The 19,943-nt window shown below is 45.8% G+C and overlaps 1 protein-coding gene across 3 annotated transcripts; it reads left to right on the top strand.

The window, feature by feature from the left end:
* Window positions 1–510: 510 nt before the first annotated feature.
* Window positions 511–19,333, top strand: PRUNE1 (prune exopolyphosphatase 1). Of its 3 annotated transcripts, none has more exons than XM_049616308.1 (8): window positions 511–727; window positions 7,897–7,989; window positions 8,524–8,726; window positions 11,315–11,499; window positions 12,097–12,255; window positions 12,887–12,981; window positions 14,841–14,999; window positions 17,369–19,333. In XM_049616308.1, exons 1-8 carry the CDS (start codon window positions 689–691, stop codon window positions 17,795–17,797), a joined length of 1,362 nt encoding a protein of 453 aa, XP_049472265.1. In that variant the 5' UTR covers window positions 511–688; the 3' UTR covers window positions 17,798–19,333. The 3 variants fall into 3 exon arrangements, with proteins under 3 accessions (XP_049472265.1, XP_049472266.1, XP_049472267.1); XM_049616309.1 differs by lacking the exon at window positions 511–727 and adding an exon at window positions 5,863–6,763; XM_049616310.1 differs by lacking the exons at window positions 511–727; window positions 7,897–7,989; window positions 11,315–11,499; window positions 12,097–12,255 and having other exon boundaries at window positions 8,651–8,726.
* The last annotated feature ends 610 nt before the right edge of the window (window positions 19,334–19,943 follow it).

Genomic DNA, 19,943 nt, shown 5'->3' with positions numbered 1-19,943 from the left:
AGGAGACGTTTGCTGAGGCTATAGAAAAAAACAGGCCACCAAGTTGTAAAGCAGCAGGAGTGGCAAGAGACCGTAGTAGGTATTAAAAAGAGACGTCAAAGATTATTCTATTGTTTTAATAACACGGACAATCAGAAAATTGGTGGCAAAGGGTCAGTTTGGTGAAGAGGAGAATTCGAGAAAGGAAGACTAAGAGCTGTTTTTGCCATGTATAATTTAAGACGTCAACCAGATGCTCCATGTAATGTATGGAAAGATGCTATACTTAGCCTGAGTAGAGAGGGGAAGTTCAAATGCCACAAATATAGGTCACACTGACACATATACATTTCTCTGTCAAATAAGTAATCTCGGAAAACTCGCCTTCCTTCGATTCTTGTGGCCATTTCGGAGCTTCTGAACTACGTTTCCCAGCACGCCCTGCGCCACGCCCCACTTCGCCCCTCCCGGAAGGGGTCCCGTGAGTCTCTGGGCGCAGAGCTCCGCCTCCGCCGCTGGGGGCGGGGCGACGTCGGACTCCAGGAGTGTCGGATTACGCACTTCCTCCGGGGTTGGGGCCGAATCGCTGTGTGGCGGGTTCGAGTCCCGCCTCCTGACTTTCGCCCCAAGCCCCTGAGTCCGGGGCGGGGAGCATTCGCCTGGTAACGTCTCCACGGCCAGGGGCGGTGGCACACCTTGGGACTTCGCCATGGAGGACTACCTGCAGGGTTGTCGAGCCGCTCTGCAGGTAACGGATCCCGGTCTGTGACTGTAAGGAATGGAGTATGAGGTCCAGGAAGAACGAAGATGTGGGATCTGGGGACCCCCGAGGGTGTGTGGGGAAGGAACACAGAATTGTGGGGAGGGGGCTTGGGATCAGATCAGCCTTGGGGCCGGAGGAGTGAGGAACGAGAACCTAGCTCGGGGGAATGCTGCTCAGTCTCCCCGTTTTTGGTTCCTGCCTTTGGGGTTTCCCCAAGAGCTGGGAGGAGGAATCGTGGGTCTGGGAACTGCATCTGAGCCTCTGCTCGCTGTCGCCTGGGTCAGCTCCGTCAAAAGGTGAAGGACTGTGGTGCCGCCAGTCGTGCCCCGCGGGGTGTATTTATCCCTTTCTCCCCGCCCCTCGTTCAGTTCTCCGCTCGCAGGGCCTCCCTGGCCCATTGGCCTCCCTGTGAGACCCGGGGGTAGGAGGGAACCAGTGTCCACAGCCTTATTGCCTCAGAAGGGCTGTTTTTGTCTGGCGGGCCGAACTCATTCTAGATTTGAGGTGGTCATGGTGTTTTACTTTAAATCTGGTTTTAAGCTAAACATGCTCAGTACTGCAGGCGTATCAGTTGTTGACCCAAACTTGCATTCCTTTGCCTTCAGTTTTCTTCTTTGGCCTTAACCCACATGTAAATTACGTAAGAATCCCTCGCCAGGAAGGGATAAGCCCAAAGTGTGTTTGGAATCAAAACTATAAGCTTGATTCCTGAATGCTTTGTGGCTTATTTACGGTGCCCTGAGCTGGTTGGAATCTCCCAGCCATGCTGACTGGTCATGCACATTAGGCTGCTACTCCCAGTTAGCAGCACAAAGCTGACCAGACAGAGGCTGGAAGAGGTCCCTTGGCCCCTGCTACCTCAAGTGACACTGCCCCTGTGGAGACCTAGACAGATGGTTGACTATGCTTTCCTTTTGAAGTATCTTTATTTTGAAGTATCTTTAAACTCTGCAGATTCCCTTGGGCGATAGATTCTAGTCTTTAACAAATCCTTAAAGTCACCTCTTTCCTTTTGCAGATTCGGCTTCTGACATAAATGAATGTCCTCACCTGAAGTATAGGTGACAAAGGACAATTTTAATACCAATTGCACCAAATTTTTCCTTGTGAAATACAAACTTTGGGAAAGTTGACCTAATGCGTAGGGCAGTTTGGAACCAATTCGTTAGGTTACATCTGATTTGCACCATAGGGAGCTCATTGGAGGACTAATGTAGAATCTTTGTGGCACTGTTCCAAGTGCTATGCAGTTGGAACTCCGCACCCCCCCTCCCCGCTGCAGAACCCAAATGACAGGTCTCCTTTCTACCACTTGGTAAAGAGCCCTTAGATCTGAAACCTCACCAAATAACCTTTCATTGCATGCATCTATCCTAAGTCGTCTTCACTCCAGAGTCCCCCCAGGTTAACAGTATATCTCCTACAGCAGTATGAAGCTGAAAAATACTGGATTTTTCCAGTATTGCTGGTATCCTGAGTTTTCTCTGCCTGCATTCATGCCCCAAGAAGCAAGATCTAGATCTTTATTTTTCCAAACTTGTGAACTTGTGAAGGTGAAGTTGTATCTTAGAGTTCTTATTATCACACAGCCTAGCCAGGGCTGGAAGAAATGAGAAAATCAGACTCTAGGAATCTTAGTGGAGGAACTGGTGACAGGACATACAGGTGGTTGCCAACAATGTAGATTGCTTTTAATTTATAGGGTGCCAGGCTGGCTTAGTCAGTAGAGCATGTGACTCCTGATCTCAGGATCATGAGTTCAAGCCCCATGTTGGGCATAGCACTTACTTTAAAAAAGTAAAAATAAATACTAGAGGGGTATTTCGGTGGCTCAGTCGGTTAAGCGTCCAGTTCTTGATTTCGGCTCAGGTCATGATTTCACAGTTGGTGAGATCAAGCCCTGCATCAGGCTCCACGTGGTCAGCAGCGCCTGCTTGGGAATGTCTCTCTCCCTCTTTCTCTGCTCTTCCCCTGCTAGTGCTCTCTCTCTCTCAAAATAAATAAACTTATAATAAATAAATACTAGATTGTTTTTAATTATAGAAGTAGTAAATGTACACTGTGAAAAGATTTAAATACAAAAAAGATACGAAATGAAAAAGATCGTTTATCTTCTCCCCATCTAATTCCCCAGAAGCTGCACCATGATTTCTTGTGTAAAGAGATACATGATTTAGACAGACTCTATTACGTTTGAGTGTTTCTGTTAAGCTTTGGTATAACTTTTAGGGAAATGTGAATGCTTGACTTTTACATAGGATAGAGACAGCGTATAACCGGCCAATTCCCCTATTGATTTATTTTTGTTATTTGATACCAGAGAAATTTTTTTAATGTATATTTTTTATTTGAGAGAGAGAGAGAGAGAGAGAGAGAGAGAGAGAGAATGCGTACTCCAGCAGGGGAGGAGGCCAAAGGAAAGAGAAAAAGAGACAATCTCAAGCAGGTTCCACACTCAGCATGGAGCCTGATGTGGGGCTGGATCCCATGACCCTGGGATCACGACCTGAGTAGAAATTAAGAGTCGGCACTGAGGGGCACTCAGCCGACTGAGCCACCCAAGCACCCCTGATAACCAGAGAAATTTTCTACAGCCTCTGCCACAACAATAGTAAGATGTTCCATTTTATTTATTTATTTTTAGTGTTTATTTATTTTTGAGAGTGACGGAGACAGAGAGATAGCATGAGTGGGGGAGGGGCGGAGAGAGGAGACACAGAATCCGAAGCAGGCTCCAGGCTCCGAGCTGTCAGCACAGAGCCCAATGTGGGATCATGACCTGAGCCGAAGTCAGACACTTAACTGACTGAGCCATCCAGGTGCCCCTAGGATGTTCCATTTTAAAAGAAATCCTGTTTAAATATCGTATTCATGGTGACTCATCTTTCACGTCTAGTGGATAAAAACCTTTGCGTCAGGGCAGGGCTGCGTTCAAGTGTAGGTATCCATCCAGCTGCCTTCGGATAATGTGTGTTGTCTGCCCTCCTGTATGCATAGGGCAGGAATCAGGAGTGGCCAGCTGTCCTTCTGACAGCACAGTCCTTTCCTCAATATCTGTACCATTCTCTGTGCTGGGAGGGCTTCTCTATCCCTGGCTCTTTTTTTCCTTCCCTCATTAACTATTTTGTAGACTAGGCGCCAGACCATATTCAGCTTCAGAAGGGAAGTGATTGACTTTGCCAGCCCTAGAGCCTGTCCTTTCTCCCCACACGAGGCCACAAAGAACATCAGGATACAGTCATTGTCACTACCAGCTTTGGGTGTTTTTGTTTGCTTGTTTAAGAAAGAAAAGTTTATATTTACTTGGGGCGCTCAGATTTCATTTCTTCCACTGGCAGCTCAGGTTTCCTCCTGCTCTAAGTATAGCTATATCTGCCCTGAACTCTTCCTCTGATGGTCAGAAAACCAAAGCAGTTTGGCTTTGCTTTCAACTGGTGGGGGATGGGGGGGGAGAGGTGGAGGGTTAAGAGATACACACGTTCCTCCTAGATGAAGAGAAGGATGCCTTATAAGTTGGGCAGCCCAGGACAGTTTAGTTTATTCAGATATAACCATTTATTGCACCCTTTTTTATTCTCACAAGTGTCCCCATTTGAATAACAGAATGTATGGTCGCTAAGTCATAAACTATGTTAAAAATTAAGATACATGCCCACGAAAAGAGGGCGAGCTCCTTAGGGTAGAAGCTCCATATGAGGGCTGCAGGTGCTGGAAGCTGGAGGTCTATCGGAAGAGTATTGCTCTGGCCTGGGTGGCCAGGGGAGGCATCCCAGAGACAGGGCCTTCAGGTGGCATGAAGAGGCAGGGACCGGTAGGGAAAGGAGAAGATGGAAGGCAGCTACAGAGCAGACACTTATGGGCTATCTCATTTAATCCTCGTCACAACTGCATGAAATCAGTTACACGATTATCATTTTTAAATGAGGCTTGGAGAGGCCCAAGTCCCATAACAGGTAAGAAGCAAAGCTGGGAGGAGTGCCTGGGTAGCTCAGTCGGTTTCCGACTTAGGCTCAGGTCGTCATCTCGCAGTTTGTGAGTTCAAGCCCTGCGTCAGGCTCTATGCTGACAGCTCGGAGCCTGGAGCCTGCTTCGGATTCTGTCTCTGTCTCTCTCTGCCCCTCCCCTGTTCATGCTCTGTCTCTCAATAATAGATAAATGTTAAAAGAAAAAATTAAGAAGCAGAGCTGGGATTCAACCCTAATCTGTGACCTCTTCACATGATAGTTCTGCTGCTTAAAGGGCAGAGCTGGGAATATACACAGCATGTATTGTGGGTGGTGAGTAGACCAGACAGGCTGGGATGATGGTGGACTGTGACAGGAGAGGGGAATGCCACCATAGCCTCTGCTCAGGCCTGCTTCAAGATAGGCTGACAGCCCAGAGGACTCCTTTGATATTCATTCCTTTTGGTTGCCATCTGGGCTTGAACAAGCACAAGGGGCTAGTTATTCCCCTTCCTGTGGATATCCTCTCAGAGTCACAGAGTTGTATGTGGCGCCTACTTCCTGCTCTCCTGCTTAGCCCCCCTCCATACTGGGGATCTGACCCATCCTCATTCAGCTGGAGCAGCACTAGTGTGAGTGAGTTTTGGAAAGTTTCTCAGAGGGCCCAGCACGAGGGGGGTCCCACTTGCTCTGCCTTTTCTCTGTTACCTTATTTCTCTAGAGTCCGGGCCATATGGCCGCTCGTGTTTACACAGTTCCCTTTCCAGTGAACACAGTGTCCCCCCTTGCTGCTTCAGTGAGCAAGCTATCTCCACAGTCACTTACCTCAAGTGCTGTGTTGTCACTCTGGTCTGCAGCCATCTGGGCAGTTCTCGGTATCTGGGAAACAGGGGGACTTTCTCCAGTATCCAAAGGAGAAATTGCAAGTTAGAGGAGTTAATATAGGACTGAATTCTCCCCTTATGTAGGAAAAGAGTTTAATATTGAAAAGAATCTCCCCTCCCTTGTGTCGTTCAGTGTGAGTGGGTCTGGCCTGCCACCCTCTTGAGGTAGGCTTAGAGAAATGGGTGCAGGGGAGAACCTAAGGGCGGACTTTCTCCGCAGGTCCTTTGTGCAAAACCTCTGCCTTTTGTACTTCTCTGAGGGTGGGAGTAGGAGATGTGGGGGGTGGGGGGATAGTTTAAAATAAAAAAACTTGGGGGGGGGGGCGCCTGGGTGGCTCCATCAGTTAAGCATCCAACTCTTGATTTTAGTTCAGGTCATGATCTCACAGTTCATGAGTTTGAGCCCTATGTTGGGCTCTGCACTGACAGTGTGGAGTCTGCTTGGGATTCTCTCTCTCTCTCTCTCTCTCTCTCTCTCTCTCTCTCTCTCTGCCCCTCTCCTGCTTGTGCTATCTCTCAAAATAAGTAAATAAACTTAAAAAACACAAACAAAAAAACCTGAGGCACCTGGCTGGCTCAGTTGGAAAATCATCTGACTCTTGATCTTGGGGTTGATCTTGATCCCATGTTGGGTGTAGAGCCCATGTTGGGTGTAGAAATCATTTAAATAAATAAAACTTAAGGAGAAAAAAAACCTGTTTAGTTACTGGATAGGGCAATTTATGCCACCAAAAGTCCTCTAAAATTGTACCTTTCTAGCTGTAGCTTTCTGGGGGAGGGAGGGTAACAGCCAAACAGGCAAGATGATTCTAGGTTCCCCCAGATTCCCTTTCTTCCTATAGTTATATTACTTGATAACTATTGCTTGCTATGTTTTGCTCCTCTGAACCCCATTCCTACTTTTCTAAACTCTTGGCATCTAGTAAATCTTCCCTGATTGAGGAAGTCAGAGTGTTTGGATTTTTACCTGAAAACCTAGCAGTTTTCAACTGGGAGTGATTTTGGGCTCCCGGGGAATATTTGGCACATCTGGAGACATTTTTGATTCTCATGACTGGGTGTGCTACTGGCATCTTGTGGGTACAGTCTGGGGTTGCTGCCAAACTTCTCCCACACAGGACAGCCCCTACAACAAAGAACGATCCAGGCCAAAATGCCACTGGTGCTGAAATTAGGAAACTCTGCTGTAACTGGTAGGTCTCATTTTGTTCTTATCTCTTCCTCTCTCAGAAGCACGCTGAGGTGTAAGTTCCAAAGTAAATTTGTAAGAGAGAATTCTTGTGCCCTAAACTGAGCCATGGACATAATTCTTAAAGTACCTACCTCTTCAGGTTGTTATTTAAGACTCTGATAGCTAGGGAGACACAAGGGAACAAGGTTAATACTAACAGCAGATATCCCTCCCTCCTCAGTTCTTATCAGCAGCTGGACTTTTCAAAGCTTTAAAAATAAAAGTTCCAGGGCACCTGGCTGTCTCAGTCGGTAGAACGTGCAACTCCTGATCTCAGGCTCATGAGTTCGAGCCTCACATTGGGTATAGAGATTACTTTAAAAATAATAATGATAGTAATAAAGGGCTGGGGGCATTTTCATGGATTGGGTAACTGGATCATGGACTAGATTTTATTTTACCTTTATTTTCAAAAGCTCTTCGCCTCTTATGATTTAGAAGTGTATGGATATTTTTCCCTATTTGAAAACAGCAGGGTCGGGGGAGGAAACTGGGGTTGATGCAGCCTGACTATCACCTATCCCAACTGTTCTACCTTTGATTTCTCGAGTGCCCAAAGAGGCGTAAGACGTTAGAGAATTATTTACTGCTGTTCTTTAAGTTAACAATCAAGGAGGAGCACCTGGGTGGCTTAGTCGGTTGGGTGTCCGACTTCGGCTCAGGTCATGATCTCACAGCCCGTGAGTTTGAGTCCCGCGTCGGGCTCTGTGCTGATAGCTCAGAGCCTGGAGCCTGCTTTGGATTCTGTGTCTCCCTCTCTCTCTGCCCCTAACCCACTCGCATTCTGTCTCTCTCAAAAATAAATAAATATTTTTTTTAAAAAATTAAAAAAAAAACAATCAAGGAGACAGCGTAGTAGAAGAAAGGGCACTTTTCTACCTCCTGGTTGGATGTGGAATGCTTAAACTTAGCAACACACAGGTGGCCTGTCTGCTAATATCTTCATCCATGAAATGAGGACTGTCATAAGATTGGCTGACCCACCTCCTCTGTGAAGATCAGTGAGAGGGTGTGTGGGAAGCCCTGCTCAGGTGTAAGGGCAGTGGAAACAGACAAAGGTATGTCTGCTAGCATCCCATTCTCCTTCCTCAACAGGAGTCCCGGCCGCTACATGTTGTGCTGGGAAATGAAGCCTGTGACTTGGACTCCATGGTGTCAGCTCTTGCCCTGGCTTTTTACCTGGCAAAGGTGAGTACTTAGCAACAGAGTCCTTGAGAATGAAAAGATCTGGATCCAAGACCCAGCTCTGCCACTTTACACCAGTTACCCTTGGGTCAGTTAAATCCCTTAACCTTACTGAGTCTCAGGTCACAATCTCTAAAATCTGAAATGATGCTATTTTGCAGTGCCCCTGGGAGGATCAAATGAGTAGATGTATGTTGAATAATTTGTAAGTCATAAGGCAAATTCAAGCTGTTTATTATTTGAGTTCTTCTGGGTACCAATGATCTCATGCCCAGGTCAGCTCTTAAGGATTAATAATCCCTTCTCCGCAGCATCTAGAACCAGGTCTTTTCCATGAGTTGTCTTCTTGACCTTCATGTATACTAAGAAGGAGAGAGGGCAAGAGTTGTCCTTTTGTTTTTATCAACTGGGTAGTTGTGGCTTTGAGAAAGGCAATTACTTCCCCAAGATCGTATCTCCTCTGGTTCCAATAATCTTGTTACTTTTCCTGTCTATGCCAAAACATTGCCATATGTTCTTTTCACTTTCCTTATCCAGACAACAGAGACTGAGGAAGTCTTTGTGCCAGTTTTAAATATAAAACGTTCTGAGCTACCTCTACGAGGTGACAACGTCTTCTTCCTTCAGAAGAGTCACATTCCAGAGTCCCTCTTGATTTTCCGGGATGAAATTGACCTCCATGCCTTGCACCAGGCTGGCCAACTCACCCTTATCCTTGTTGATCATCATGTCTTACCCAAGTAAGTGGAAGGAAGTTAAGCCAATATTTAACATGTTCCATGTTGAGCTCTGATGAGTAAGAAATAAAGAGAGGAAGAATTTCTGCTCTTGGGGATCTCACGGGCTAATTGCAATTGCTGGGTTATATAAGATATAGAAAATCAAAAGAAAATATTGTTAGTTCTCCAGTTACGCAAGTAACAAAAAGAAATAGAAACACAGAGAAGTCAAACTAAAGGATAACTCAGAAATAATTTAAATCTGCCTTTAGTACCATTATTTTGTGGCAGATTCACTGTAACAGAAGCCTTTGAATAATGGTTGCAACTGTTTTTGGTTTTTTTTTTTTAATATTTTTTGAGATGAGAGCATGTGTGCAGATTTGGGGGAGGGGCAGAGAGAGGGAGAGAGATGGGGACAGAGGATCTGAAGTGGGCTCTGCTCTGACTCGGACTCAGCAACTGTGAGATCATGACCTGAGCCAAAGTCCGATGCCTAATTGACTGAGCCACCCAGGCGCCCCAGTTTCAGGTCTTTTTAATTTTAATCTTTAAATATATTTTTATTTTCTTTTAAGTTTATGTATTTATTTTTAAGAGAGGGAAAGCATGTGTGCGTGGGGTTGGGAGTAGGGAAGGGACACAGAGAGAGAGAGAGAATCGCAATCCACATTGTCAGCGCAGAGCCTGATGGTGGGGCCTGATCCCACAAACCATGAGATCATGTCCTGAGCTGAGATTGAGTCAGATGCTTACTGACTGAGCCACCCAGGTGCCCCAACTCTTTTTAATTAAAAAAAAATTTTTTTTTTAATTTTTTTAATGTTTATTTTTAAAAGAGAGAGAGAGAGACTGAATGCAAGCAGGGGAGGGGCAGAGAGAGAGGTAGACACAGAATCTGAAGCAGGCTCCAGGCTCTAAGCTGTCAGCACAGAGCCCAACACAGGGCTCGAACTCACAAACTGTGAGATCGTGACCTGAGCTGAAGTTGGACACTTAACCGACTGAGCCACCCAGGGGTCCCTTTTCTTAATTTTTAAAAGGCAAAATTATTTTGGGGGGGGCGCTTGTGTGGCTCAGTCAGTTAAGCATCTGACTCTTGGTTTTCAGCTTAGGTCATCTCACAGTTTGTGATTTCAAGCCCCGTATCAGGCTTTGTGCCAAGCAGCTTGGAGCCTGCTTGGGATTCTCTCTCCCTCTCTCTCTCAAAATAAAAAAAAAAAAAACAAAAAAAAAAACCCCAAAAAACAAAATTCCTCCACTTACGCTGTTTCTCTCTCTCTCAAAAATAAATAAACGTTAAAAAAAAAAAAAGTGGGGGGGGTTGCCTGGGTGGCTCAGTCAGTTAAGCGTCTGACTTTGGCTCAGGTCATGATCTCGTAGTTCATGAGTTCGAACCCCACATCAGGTTCTATGCTAACAGCTAAGAGCCTGGAGCCTGCTTCGGATCCTGTGTCTCCCTCACTCTCTGCCCCTCCTCCACTTACGCTGTTTCTCTCTCTCTCCAAAATAAATAAACATAAAAAAATTTTTTTTAAAAAAGCAAAATTATTTCCTACAAAAGAAAATATCTCAGTGTCATTGTGACGGGTGTTAGCGGTGTGTGGTAACTGACCCTCGAGAGGACAAATAGGTGTGTAGAGGATAGAGTAGTGAAATATACTGGAGGGGAGCAGAGGATACGAGGGAAAGTTTCCTAAGAGAGTTGACCCTTGATCTCACTCTTGAGTGTTTGCTCTTGGAATGGGGAGGTGAGGTAGTTAGGAAGAGCATCCAGGCAGAGAGAGGAATTAATATAAGCAAAGGCAGGCAGGCATGAAATAGCATGGTAGATTGGGAGAAATGGAATTTGTTTTGCATGGCTGGAGCATAAAATGTGACCCAGAAGTAGGACATAGGAAGAGGTGAGACTAGGGAGGTGGGTGGGGCCAGATTTTGGACACCCTTTAGGCCCTGCCAAGGAGATTAGACTTGATGTTAGGATAGCGGGGAGCTATTGTGAATTATATTTTATCCAGATCCTGACAGAATCAAATTTGCATTTTTCAGATAATCACTCAGCAGCTTTGTGGAGGATAGCTTAGGAGGGCCTGAGACGGGAAGTGGGTGTTTGGTTGGGAAATTGTTGGAACGATCTAGGTGAGAGATATTGAGGGCTTAGAATAAGGCGATAGCAGAGGGTTGGAAAGGAGGAGATGGATAAGGATTGAGGTAGAGTCCATAGGATCTGGTGAACTGTGTGCCATTTGGGTATTAAGCAGATTGAGTGACAGGAGAGACTGAAATACTGGGTGCCAAGCGTGTCAGTCGGAAAGGCAGCTCCTAAGGAGATCAAATACGTGGATGAGATACTTGTTGCTGATATTTCACCAAGTTCACTTACATACTATTTTTTCCCGTTTATATACTATTTAAAGATGACTTCGGTTCTCACATGAAAGAAAAGAATTGAGAGCAGTGAGGCCGAGGTGGAAGTGACCAAAGTTCTTAAGTGTTTGCCTAAGATGTGCATTTTCCTTCATGGGTGAGGTGGAGCTTTGGTTAGAAGCAGCTGGAGTCCCCCCACCTATCTTTCTTTCTCTTTTCCCCACACCCACTTTCCCACACAGAAGTGACTCGGCCCTAGAGGAGACAGTTGCAGAGGTGCTAGACCATCGACCCATCGAGCAGAGACACTGCCCTCCCTGCCACATTTCAGTTGAGCTGGTGGGATCCTGCGCTACCCTGGTGACCGAGAGAATCCTGCAAGGGGCACCAGAGATCCTGGACAGGCAAACTGCAGCCCTTCTGCACGGTGAGGGTGGCTTTCGGGTTAGTTCCTCCGTGTCCACCCCAGAGGAGAGTGGAAACGTCTAGCCTCTTCTAGCTTAATCATACCCTTTCAAAGCTATCCAGCTCGTATCAAAGGCTGGGTTCTTTCAGGGTGCAATCAGGCATGAAAAGGCTGTGGTGAAAGCAGAAAGGAAGACAGACCTAGAAGCTGCCTGTTGGTGGCTATGTGACCTTGAGCAAAGATTTCTTAACCTTTCTTGTTCTCATTTTCTCCATTTGTAAAAAATAAAAAAGAGAGAGAGAGATTGAACTAGACTATCTCTCCAACTTCTAGGTTTTTTTAATGGAATTTGGCTACAGAAGGGAGATCGTGTCTCTCTGACTCGGTCTCAAGATCTCTGAGGGTTGAGCTGCTCAGGCACCCATTCTGCCTGCCCACATTTTAGTTTGGATTTGGGTGGTCTTACTCAGCACATAGTCCCAGTTCCTCATTTCGTTTCCAGTGTGTTTGCCGCACGCTCTTCCCTGTATTATGTCCATCTGGTTGGAGGGTTGTGTGTATTCTAGTGGTTGTGAATGGAAGGCCATGGGATTTGAGTCCTGCCTCCTGCCTCCACAGGAACAATCATCCTGGACTGTGTCAACATGGACCTGAAAGTTGGAAAGGCAACCCCAAAGGACAGCAGATATGTGGAGAAGCTGGAGGCCCTCTTCCCAGATCTGCCCGAGAGAAATGACATCTTTGATTCTCTACAAAAGGCAAAGTTTGATGTATCAGGTGTGAAACAGTAAACTGACTTCTCTCCCTCCCGCATGAGAAAACAGATGGACAAGCCTTGTTCACAGTATTTTTGAACACCATTGAAACAGTTTTCAGAGCATGTATAATGCTTTAATCAGAGAGAACCGAGGTAGTGAGTCTGATCATGAGCTAATCAATTGATTTACTATCCTGGCTAATGGGTAGGAGAAGGAGGAATATATTAAGAGTGTCAGAGGTTTCTGGGCTAATCGGAAAATATAAATATATGAGTAAAATCTGCTGAGGGAATGCTAAATTATCTGAGTGAGATCTAGATAATTGTTTAGGGAAGCAGAAGAAACATTTAGGGTAAATATACAAAGGACAAAGGAAGAGAACAAAAATACTTCCATAATTTGTTACCCAGATACTACCTATTGACCTTAAAAAAAAAGTACCACATGTACTTACAGAAGGTTAAAACAACACAGAAAGGGGTAAAAGAATCTGTTTATAATCATATAATAATTAGTTATCTCCCCTATTCATTGGCCCAAGGAGAGGCTGTGTTTGTTCTCACCTTTGACCCATCTTGGTGTCCTCACCTTCCTGGGCTGGGGACCCTGGGCTCTCTTGTTTGACCCCTGGTCTCACATTCACTGTCTAGGACTGACCACTGAGCAAATGCTGAGAAAGGACCAGAAGACCATTTGCAGACAAGGCATTAAGGTGGCCATTAGTGCAATATATATGGATTTGGAGGTAAGAGCAAGGCGTGGGTGGGGAGAGAAAATCTTCAGTTATATATGTAACCTTGCCCCTCATTGCTGGCTCATCTCCAAAATAAGTCTTGTACCCATGTACCTTTCCCTTTCAGCAGACAGGTCTGCTGTCACTCCCACAGTCCGTGACCTCTCACTGCACTACCACAATAGCCTGCATACCGGTTTCCCTGCCTCTGCTCTTGCACCCCTACAAACCATTCTCCCCATAGCAGCCAGAGTCATGTCTTTATAAGGTGTAATTCTGAAAAAACAAAACAAAACAGATGTAATTCTGATCACATCAGCTCCCTTCCTTTGCTGCCTTTCCATTGTGCTCCTGATAGAATCTAAAGGCCCCGGGGGCACCTGGCTGTCTAAGTCAGAGGAGCGTGCAACTCCTGATCTCAGGGTCGTGGGTTCGAGCCCCACGTTGAGTGTAGAGATTACTTAAATAAAACTTAAAAAAAAAAGAAAAAAAGAATATAACAGCCCTACTGTGGTTTACAGGACCCTCCTTGATCTGGCCCTGTCTCTCTCTCTCTCTCTCTCTCTCTCTCTCTCTAACCTCATCTCCTTCCAGCCCCACTCCTGTGCTTACAGTGCTATAGCCACACTCATTTTCTTCCTGTTCATGGGATCCATTAAGCTCATTCCCACCTCAGGGCCTTTGCACTGGCTTTTCCCTCTGCGGAGCTGGCTCTTCCTTATCACTCAGGTCTTAGTTCAGATGTCTCCTCTTATAAGAGGTTTTTCTTGACCACTGTGACTAACATAATATCCTTCATGCTCAAAAATCTCTAAAATATTTTAAATTTTGTTTTATCCTTAGCAGTTAATGGACTGAAGTGATCAATTTCATGGTTTCCTTGTTTATTGTCTACATTCCTCTGCCAGTTTATCAGCTCCACCAGGGCTGGAGCCCTGTTTCTTCTGTTTCTTCTGTATCGGCACCTTTGACAGTACCTGGCGCATAGCCGGTGCTCAGTAAATTTTGTTGAATGGGTGAATGAGTGTAACTTTGATAACGGTATTTTACTACCTGGTTCCATATCATATTCATTTTAAATCATTTGGCAACTGGATCTGAACACATCCTGTCATAGTCTGTACAGCTTTCTATAAATACTGTGTAAAACTACTGAATAATTTTAATAAAACAAAATGGCCTGGTCTCTTCCCTTGCTACCTAGTTTGGGAAACAAACATAAGAGTAGAAAAGGCTTGCCAAATAGCATAAATTGACACAGTGAGAAATTGACACGTGAAATATGCCAAGGACAGAGAAAAGCCCTGATCTGGATCGGCTGGTAGTAGTATTCAGTAGAGGAAATACCACATGAGACTTTGGAGAAGAGTAGAGATTGGCAAAGAATGAAGAGCCAATGATACACTTGTCCCATGTGTGTTACCGCTGTGTCCCATTGTTCTATTAGAATGAAAATACCCATGAGGCGAAGACCTTGCTTAAAAAATGGCAAGAGCAGGAGAGCATTGTACGTGCCAGGCATGTTACATACGCGATCATGTTTTAATTCTTAAAATAGGCACATGGTAAATGTTTTATCCTCAAACTTAAGTCCAGGGAGGTTGATACAACTCCTTGATGGTACAGCTAATAGTTACCTATCAGAGCTGATCTTCAAACCAGTTCTGTCTGAACGCAAAACCTATATTTTCCCCATACTACATACTGCTTCCTAGCACACAGAGAACACAGAGTAAATATTGGATACCTTTTTTCCAGAGAACAAGACCCAGGTTAACATGGAAAGATACCCTTTGTGAACACGTTTTGTTACTGGTGACAAGGAGAGTCCAGCGGTAGCCCTTTTCATTGCCCCATTTCTTCTTTTTCAGGCCTTCCTGCAGAGGTCTGGCCTCATTGCAGACCTCCATGCTTTCTGCCAGGCGCACAACTGTGATGTCCTGGTCGCCATGACTATCTTTTTCAACACTCACAATGAACCAGTGCGGCAGCTGGCTATTTTCTGTCCCCATGCAGCGCTCCGAATGATGGTGAGTCTCTGTCTCTTCTCCAGCCTGAGGTCCCTACAGAGCTCTGCTTGTGAGCACTGCCCAGTGCTGTAAAGACCTCTGCTTGGTTTTTGTGTTTACACAGAAGTCCTTTGACCTCTTTCCAGAATCCTCCCTCCCTGCCCTTCCCCATTCTCTCTATATGTGAATAGCCTTAGTCATACTGTTAAGAGAGATTCAAAGGGAATTAGAGACACAGTTCCCACTTAGAAGGACTTTGAAATCAGATTAAAAGAAAGTGTTATAAATCTGGAGTTAAAATTCGATTCTTAGCCTAATCTTTAATCTTCACCCCAGAAAATCAGTTCCTTCCTTTTTACCCATGGCCTTGAAAATGGGAAACTCAAGAGAAGACTTTTCTACTACTTAACCGTGCAGCGATGAATGACAGTGTCTAATGCTAATTCTGTAGAAAAGGGATTGAAGCACAGGTGTTCCTTCCTGATCTGTTTGGCCACCTTTCCCACTTCTTCCCCTTTCTTTTTCTCTGTTGGTTACTGGGCAATTAGCCCAGGGAAGAAGAATTTAAAAGTGGACGCGAGGGGAACCTGGGTGGCTCAGTTGGTTGGGCGTCCGACTTCAGCTCAGGTCATGATCTCACGGTCCGTGAATTCAAGCCCCACATGAAGCTCCGTGCTGACGGCTCAGAGGCTGGAGCCTGCTTCAGATTCTGTGTCTCCTCCTCTCTCTGCCCCTGCCCTGCTCATGCTCTGTCTCTGTCTCTGTCTCAAAAATAACATTTAAAAATTAAAAAAAAAAAAAAAATGCATGTGAGGCAGTCCAGGGACTTTGGGGTTTATTGGGCTACATGAAGGCTGCTAAAGACTGATCTGCATACAGCCTGATAATCTTTTGCATCCATGGAAGGTATGTCACCCTTTCTTCTCTTCCACAAAGCAAATGTGATTTCATTTAGTGGAAGGTAGTTTGGCACTGTGGAAAGAACTAGTTTTTGTGTTTTGTTTTTTTTTAACGTTTTATTTTTTGAGAGAATATGAGCAGGGGAGGGGCAGAGAGAGAGGGAAACACAGAATCCAAAGCAGACTCAACTGACTGAGCCACCCAGGTACCCCAGAACTACAGTTTTAAAAGGCAGATGGACACGTTTTCTGTCCCAGATTTGCCACTTACCTGCTCTCTGAGCTCAGGCAAGTCAGTTGACTTCTGAATCTGTACGTGGCATAGTATTACCCACTGATTAGCCTGATGTGCTCATTAAACCTAATATCGTACATAAAGTACATTGCTGGGCACAGAGTAAGCACTGAATAAATGGTGGCTCTCACTAATCGTGTCCAGAAGGAAAGGGTGCTTTGGCCATGGGAAGTGTCTCTCCCACCTTCCTAAGTGTCCCCACCTTCCCCCCACCAAACCCTTGCAAAGTTCTGCAGATAACAGAGGGTTCCCCCACTGTCCAGGCTGCCTCTGCACTGGGAAATGGGAAAGAGGTTTCACAGCATGTCCTGCCATCTCATCTCTTCCTCCTCTGTTGGAAACGATAGAAGAGAGTAGTTTAGAATACTGGTTTTGGTGGCAGACCTGGCTTCAAGTGTCAGTTTTGCTTCATTCAAACTATGACCTTAGGCAAGTTACTTCATCTAAGCCTCTGTTTCCCTACCTGTGAATGAAGGTAATACTAATCCAAATTTTAGAGGGTAGTTGTGACGATTAAATGAGGTAATATTTGGAAGTGGTCAGGCTCAGCACCACGCCTGACGTACCTCCCACCCCCACTTTGATCTGTTCATTCTTTCTGCCTCTGTCTTGCCCCTGACCTCAGTCTACATGTGTGTCCCATTCTAGCTAAGGATAGAGTTCAAGTTTTTGAGCACAGATATACACTTGGAAACAACACTAGGTCAGGGGGTCCTGTGTTCTGGTTCAGACTCCCATCATCTACGTGCTTTTGCTCAAGATGCTTAATCTCTCCAGGCTTGGGTTTACAAAAATTAAATATATGATCTCAATTGGGGCGCCTGGGTTGCTCAGTCAGTTGAGCATCCTACTTCAGCTCACGTCCTGATCTCGCAGTTCATGGGTTCGAGCTCCGTGTCTGGCTCTGGGCTGATGGCTCAGAGCCTGGAGCCTGCTTCGGATTCTGTCTCCCTCTCTCTCTGCTCCTCCCCCACTCACATTCTGTCTTTCTCTCTCTCTCTCTCTCTCTGTCTTAAAAATAAACATCAAATGTTTCTTCTGTTTCTAAATACTATATGTATTCACAGTAATACTGAACTCTGTCTGATTTAATCAAAAGTGTTTCTCCTTCTATAAGGGAAGCCTCTAACTTAAGAGACCCCAGCTGTTTGCTTCACCACCTCATGTACCATCTCCCCATCTTGTCTCTTCTTTAGATCTGTGGAATTCTGGAATGCTCCCACTCTCCGTCCCTGAAGCTGACCCCTGCCCCAAGCACCCACCCTAACCTCCAGGCCTATCTTCAGGGCAACACCCAGGTATCTCGGAAGAAACTTCTGCCTCTGCTCCAGGAGGCCCTGTCAGCATATTCTGACTCTGTGAAGATCCCGTCAGGGCAGCCCGAGACCGAGGGTGTGTGCAGGGAGCAGGCGGACAAGGACTTGGACAGGGCGGGGAGCTCCCTGGTTCCTGGACTGAGTCAAGATGAGGAGGAGCCTCCACTGCCCCCCACGCCCATGAACAGCCTGGTGGACGAATGCCCCCTGGATCAGGGGCTGCCAAAACTCTCAGCTGAGGCCATCTTCGAGAAGTGCAGTCAGATCTCACTGTCACAGTCGACTGCTGCCTCACTGTCTCAGAAGTGACTGCTGGGGGCGGTCAAGGTAGGGAGGGCGGTTGCTCGAACCACCTCAGTTGCACGTGTTGAGATGTGTCGGCAGTTCTGACTTCGGTGCTCTGGGGTCTGGTGTACTGTTTTCGTGAACCTGGGAGGAGAAAGAAGTGAAAGAAAACAGTTGCTTGAGGGATGGCTTTTGGCCTTTTCTCCAGATCTCTACCCATTAGACAGATTATATTATTTAATTTAATTCTCCAAATCTGCACTGACTCTCCTCTGTTTCGTTGGCCAGGGGCACAAGGTAGTACCTGCATAGCTGCGGCAGAGCGGCACAGGAAAGCATACCCCAGCAGTGCCCTCAGTAAGGCTCTTCAACAGAACCCGTATCTCTCATGAAACCAAGCAATCATTGTCTCCTTGTATTCATTTATTCTCTTATTCATTCAGGTATTTATTGGTTACCTCCTTTAAGCTAGATAGAAGAGAGAGTGTGCTTTGGAAACTTCTCTTGCTGTTTTCAGCCTTTAGCAGAATACGGCCCCATGATTCCTCTTTCTGCCCCCAGTTAAGTGGTGGTGTCCAAGGCCGAGGTGGCCGCAGTTGTATTCTGAGCTCATTCTGACTCTTTTAGGATTGTTGGGAGGCAGTTGGGAGGCCATTATCTTCTGTCCTGGTCAGCTGGCCTGGCTCTCAGTTTCTGGGATACCCCAGAGCCACAGGGACCCTGAAAAGACCCAGAAGACCCCTGGTTCTTGAGAGTTCAGGAGACACCCAGGAAGGCCTTAAGACCACATAGGCACTCTTCCCAAAAGACAGCAAAAGTGCAGTGAGAGCCCCGGCTCTATGCCCTGCTTTGGTGGCCCCAAATTCCTTGTCCATCTTGTTCTCTTCTTGTTCATATCGAAGGGAACATGGAGTTCTAATACCGACTGCCGTGAACTATGTCTCTCTTGGCAAGACCCTTCATTTCTCTAGGTCTCATTTTCCCCATCTGTAAGACCAAGGGTCTGGACTAGATGTTCTCTGGTATTCTGGGATCTGCCTCTTTTGCCATCTCTCCCCTGCTTCTGTGTGTTTGTGTGTGTGTGTGTGTGTGTGTGTGTGTGTGTGTGTGTGTATTTTATTTCTGTTTTCCCTGGGAAAGCTCAGGGTGGGTGAATTGTATTTATATGTGATTGTACCAAGGGACTCAGCCTCATGTAGCATGTACAGGGGTGTGATTCATACCGTAGTGACCCACAGAGCGCTCCCCCACTGACTCATTCTGCATGTGTAGAGTCTCCCTTTGGCCTTCAGACCAACCTGCTCCCCTTTTTCCTACCCCACGGCCCTATTCCATGTAAGTTGCCAGTGGTTCCACCGAACAGTGGGATGTGTGACAGTTTTGGCATGACGTCTTCAGTAAGAGGGGGATGATGTGACTTCGCTTTAGGGGATGATGTCTGTAGCCATTGGAAGGTAAAAATAGTTGTGTGATTTCTGAACCAAAGGAATTTATGTTTTATAACTCGGGTACCTTATTTTGCATTTTGTTAAAGTATTAAATACGTTTTTTTTTCCTGTTTGGGGTCTCATTGTCTCTTTTTATAACTGTAATCAGGCCCTTCCCTCTGATAATGGTTTCAGTCTCCTCAAGACGCATCTCCCTTCTTCCTGCTCTACGGGACGGCTCCCTTCATTAACTCTTTTTGGGAATGAGGAGTGACAGCCTTCTATCTCTCCTCATCCTCAGCCTTTCATTTGTTTCTTCTTCTAGAGCCCAGAATGCTCCTAAAGATGGCTTTCCCAATCTTGCTTATGCTCAAAAAGTGGGGCCAAGGTAGTCTCAAAACCAAAATATTTTTTTACCACTGTCTTTTGCTTTTTGTTTTTGTTTTTGATTTTTTTGTTTAAAGAGCAGCCTCCAGGTGGCTCGGTCGCTTAAGGTCCAGCTCTTGATTCGGCTCAGGTCATGATCTCATGGTTTGTGAGACTGAGCCCCATGTCGGGCTCTGCACTCACTCTGCAAGAGCCTGCTTGGGCTTCTCTCTCTCCCTCTCTCTCTCTGCCCCTCCCCTGCTTGCTCTCTGTCTCTCTCAAAATAAATAAATAAGTTTAAAAAAAAAAAAAAAAGAGTAGCTTCCAGAAGATCGTGAGGAATCTGGAAGGGAAAACAAATTGCCTTCCTCGACTCC

The sequence above is a fragment of the Panthera uncia genome, assembly GCF_023721935.1.
Source record: "Panthera uncia isolate 11264 chromosome C1 unlocalized genomic scaffold, Puncia_PCG_1.0 HiC_scaffold_4, whole genome shotgun sequence".
NCBI classification, from domain to species: Eukaryota; Metazoa; Chordata; class Mammalia; order Carnivora; family Felidae; genus Panthera; species Panthera uncia.
This window is presented reverse-complemented; position numbering and strand designations above follow the sequence as displayed.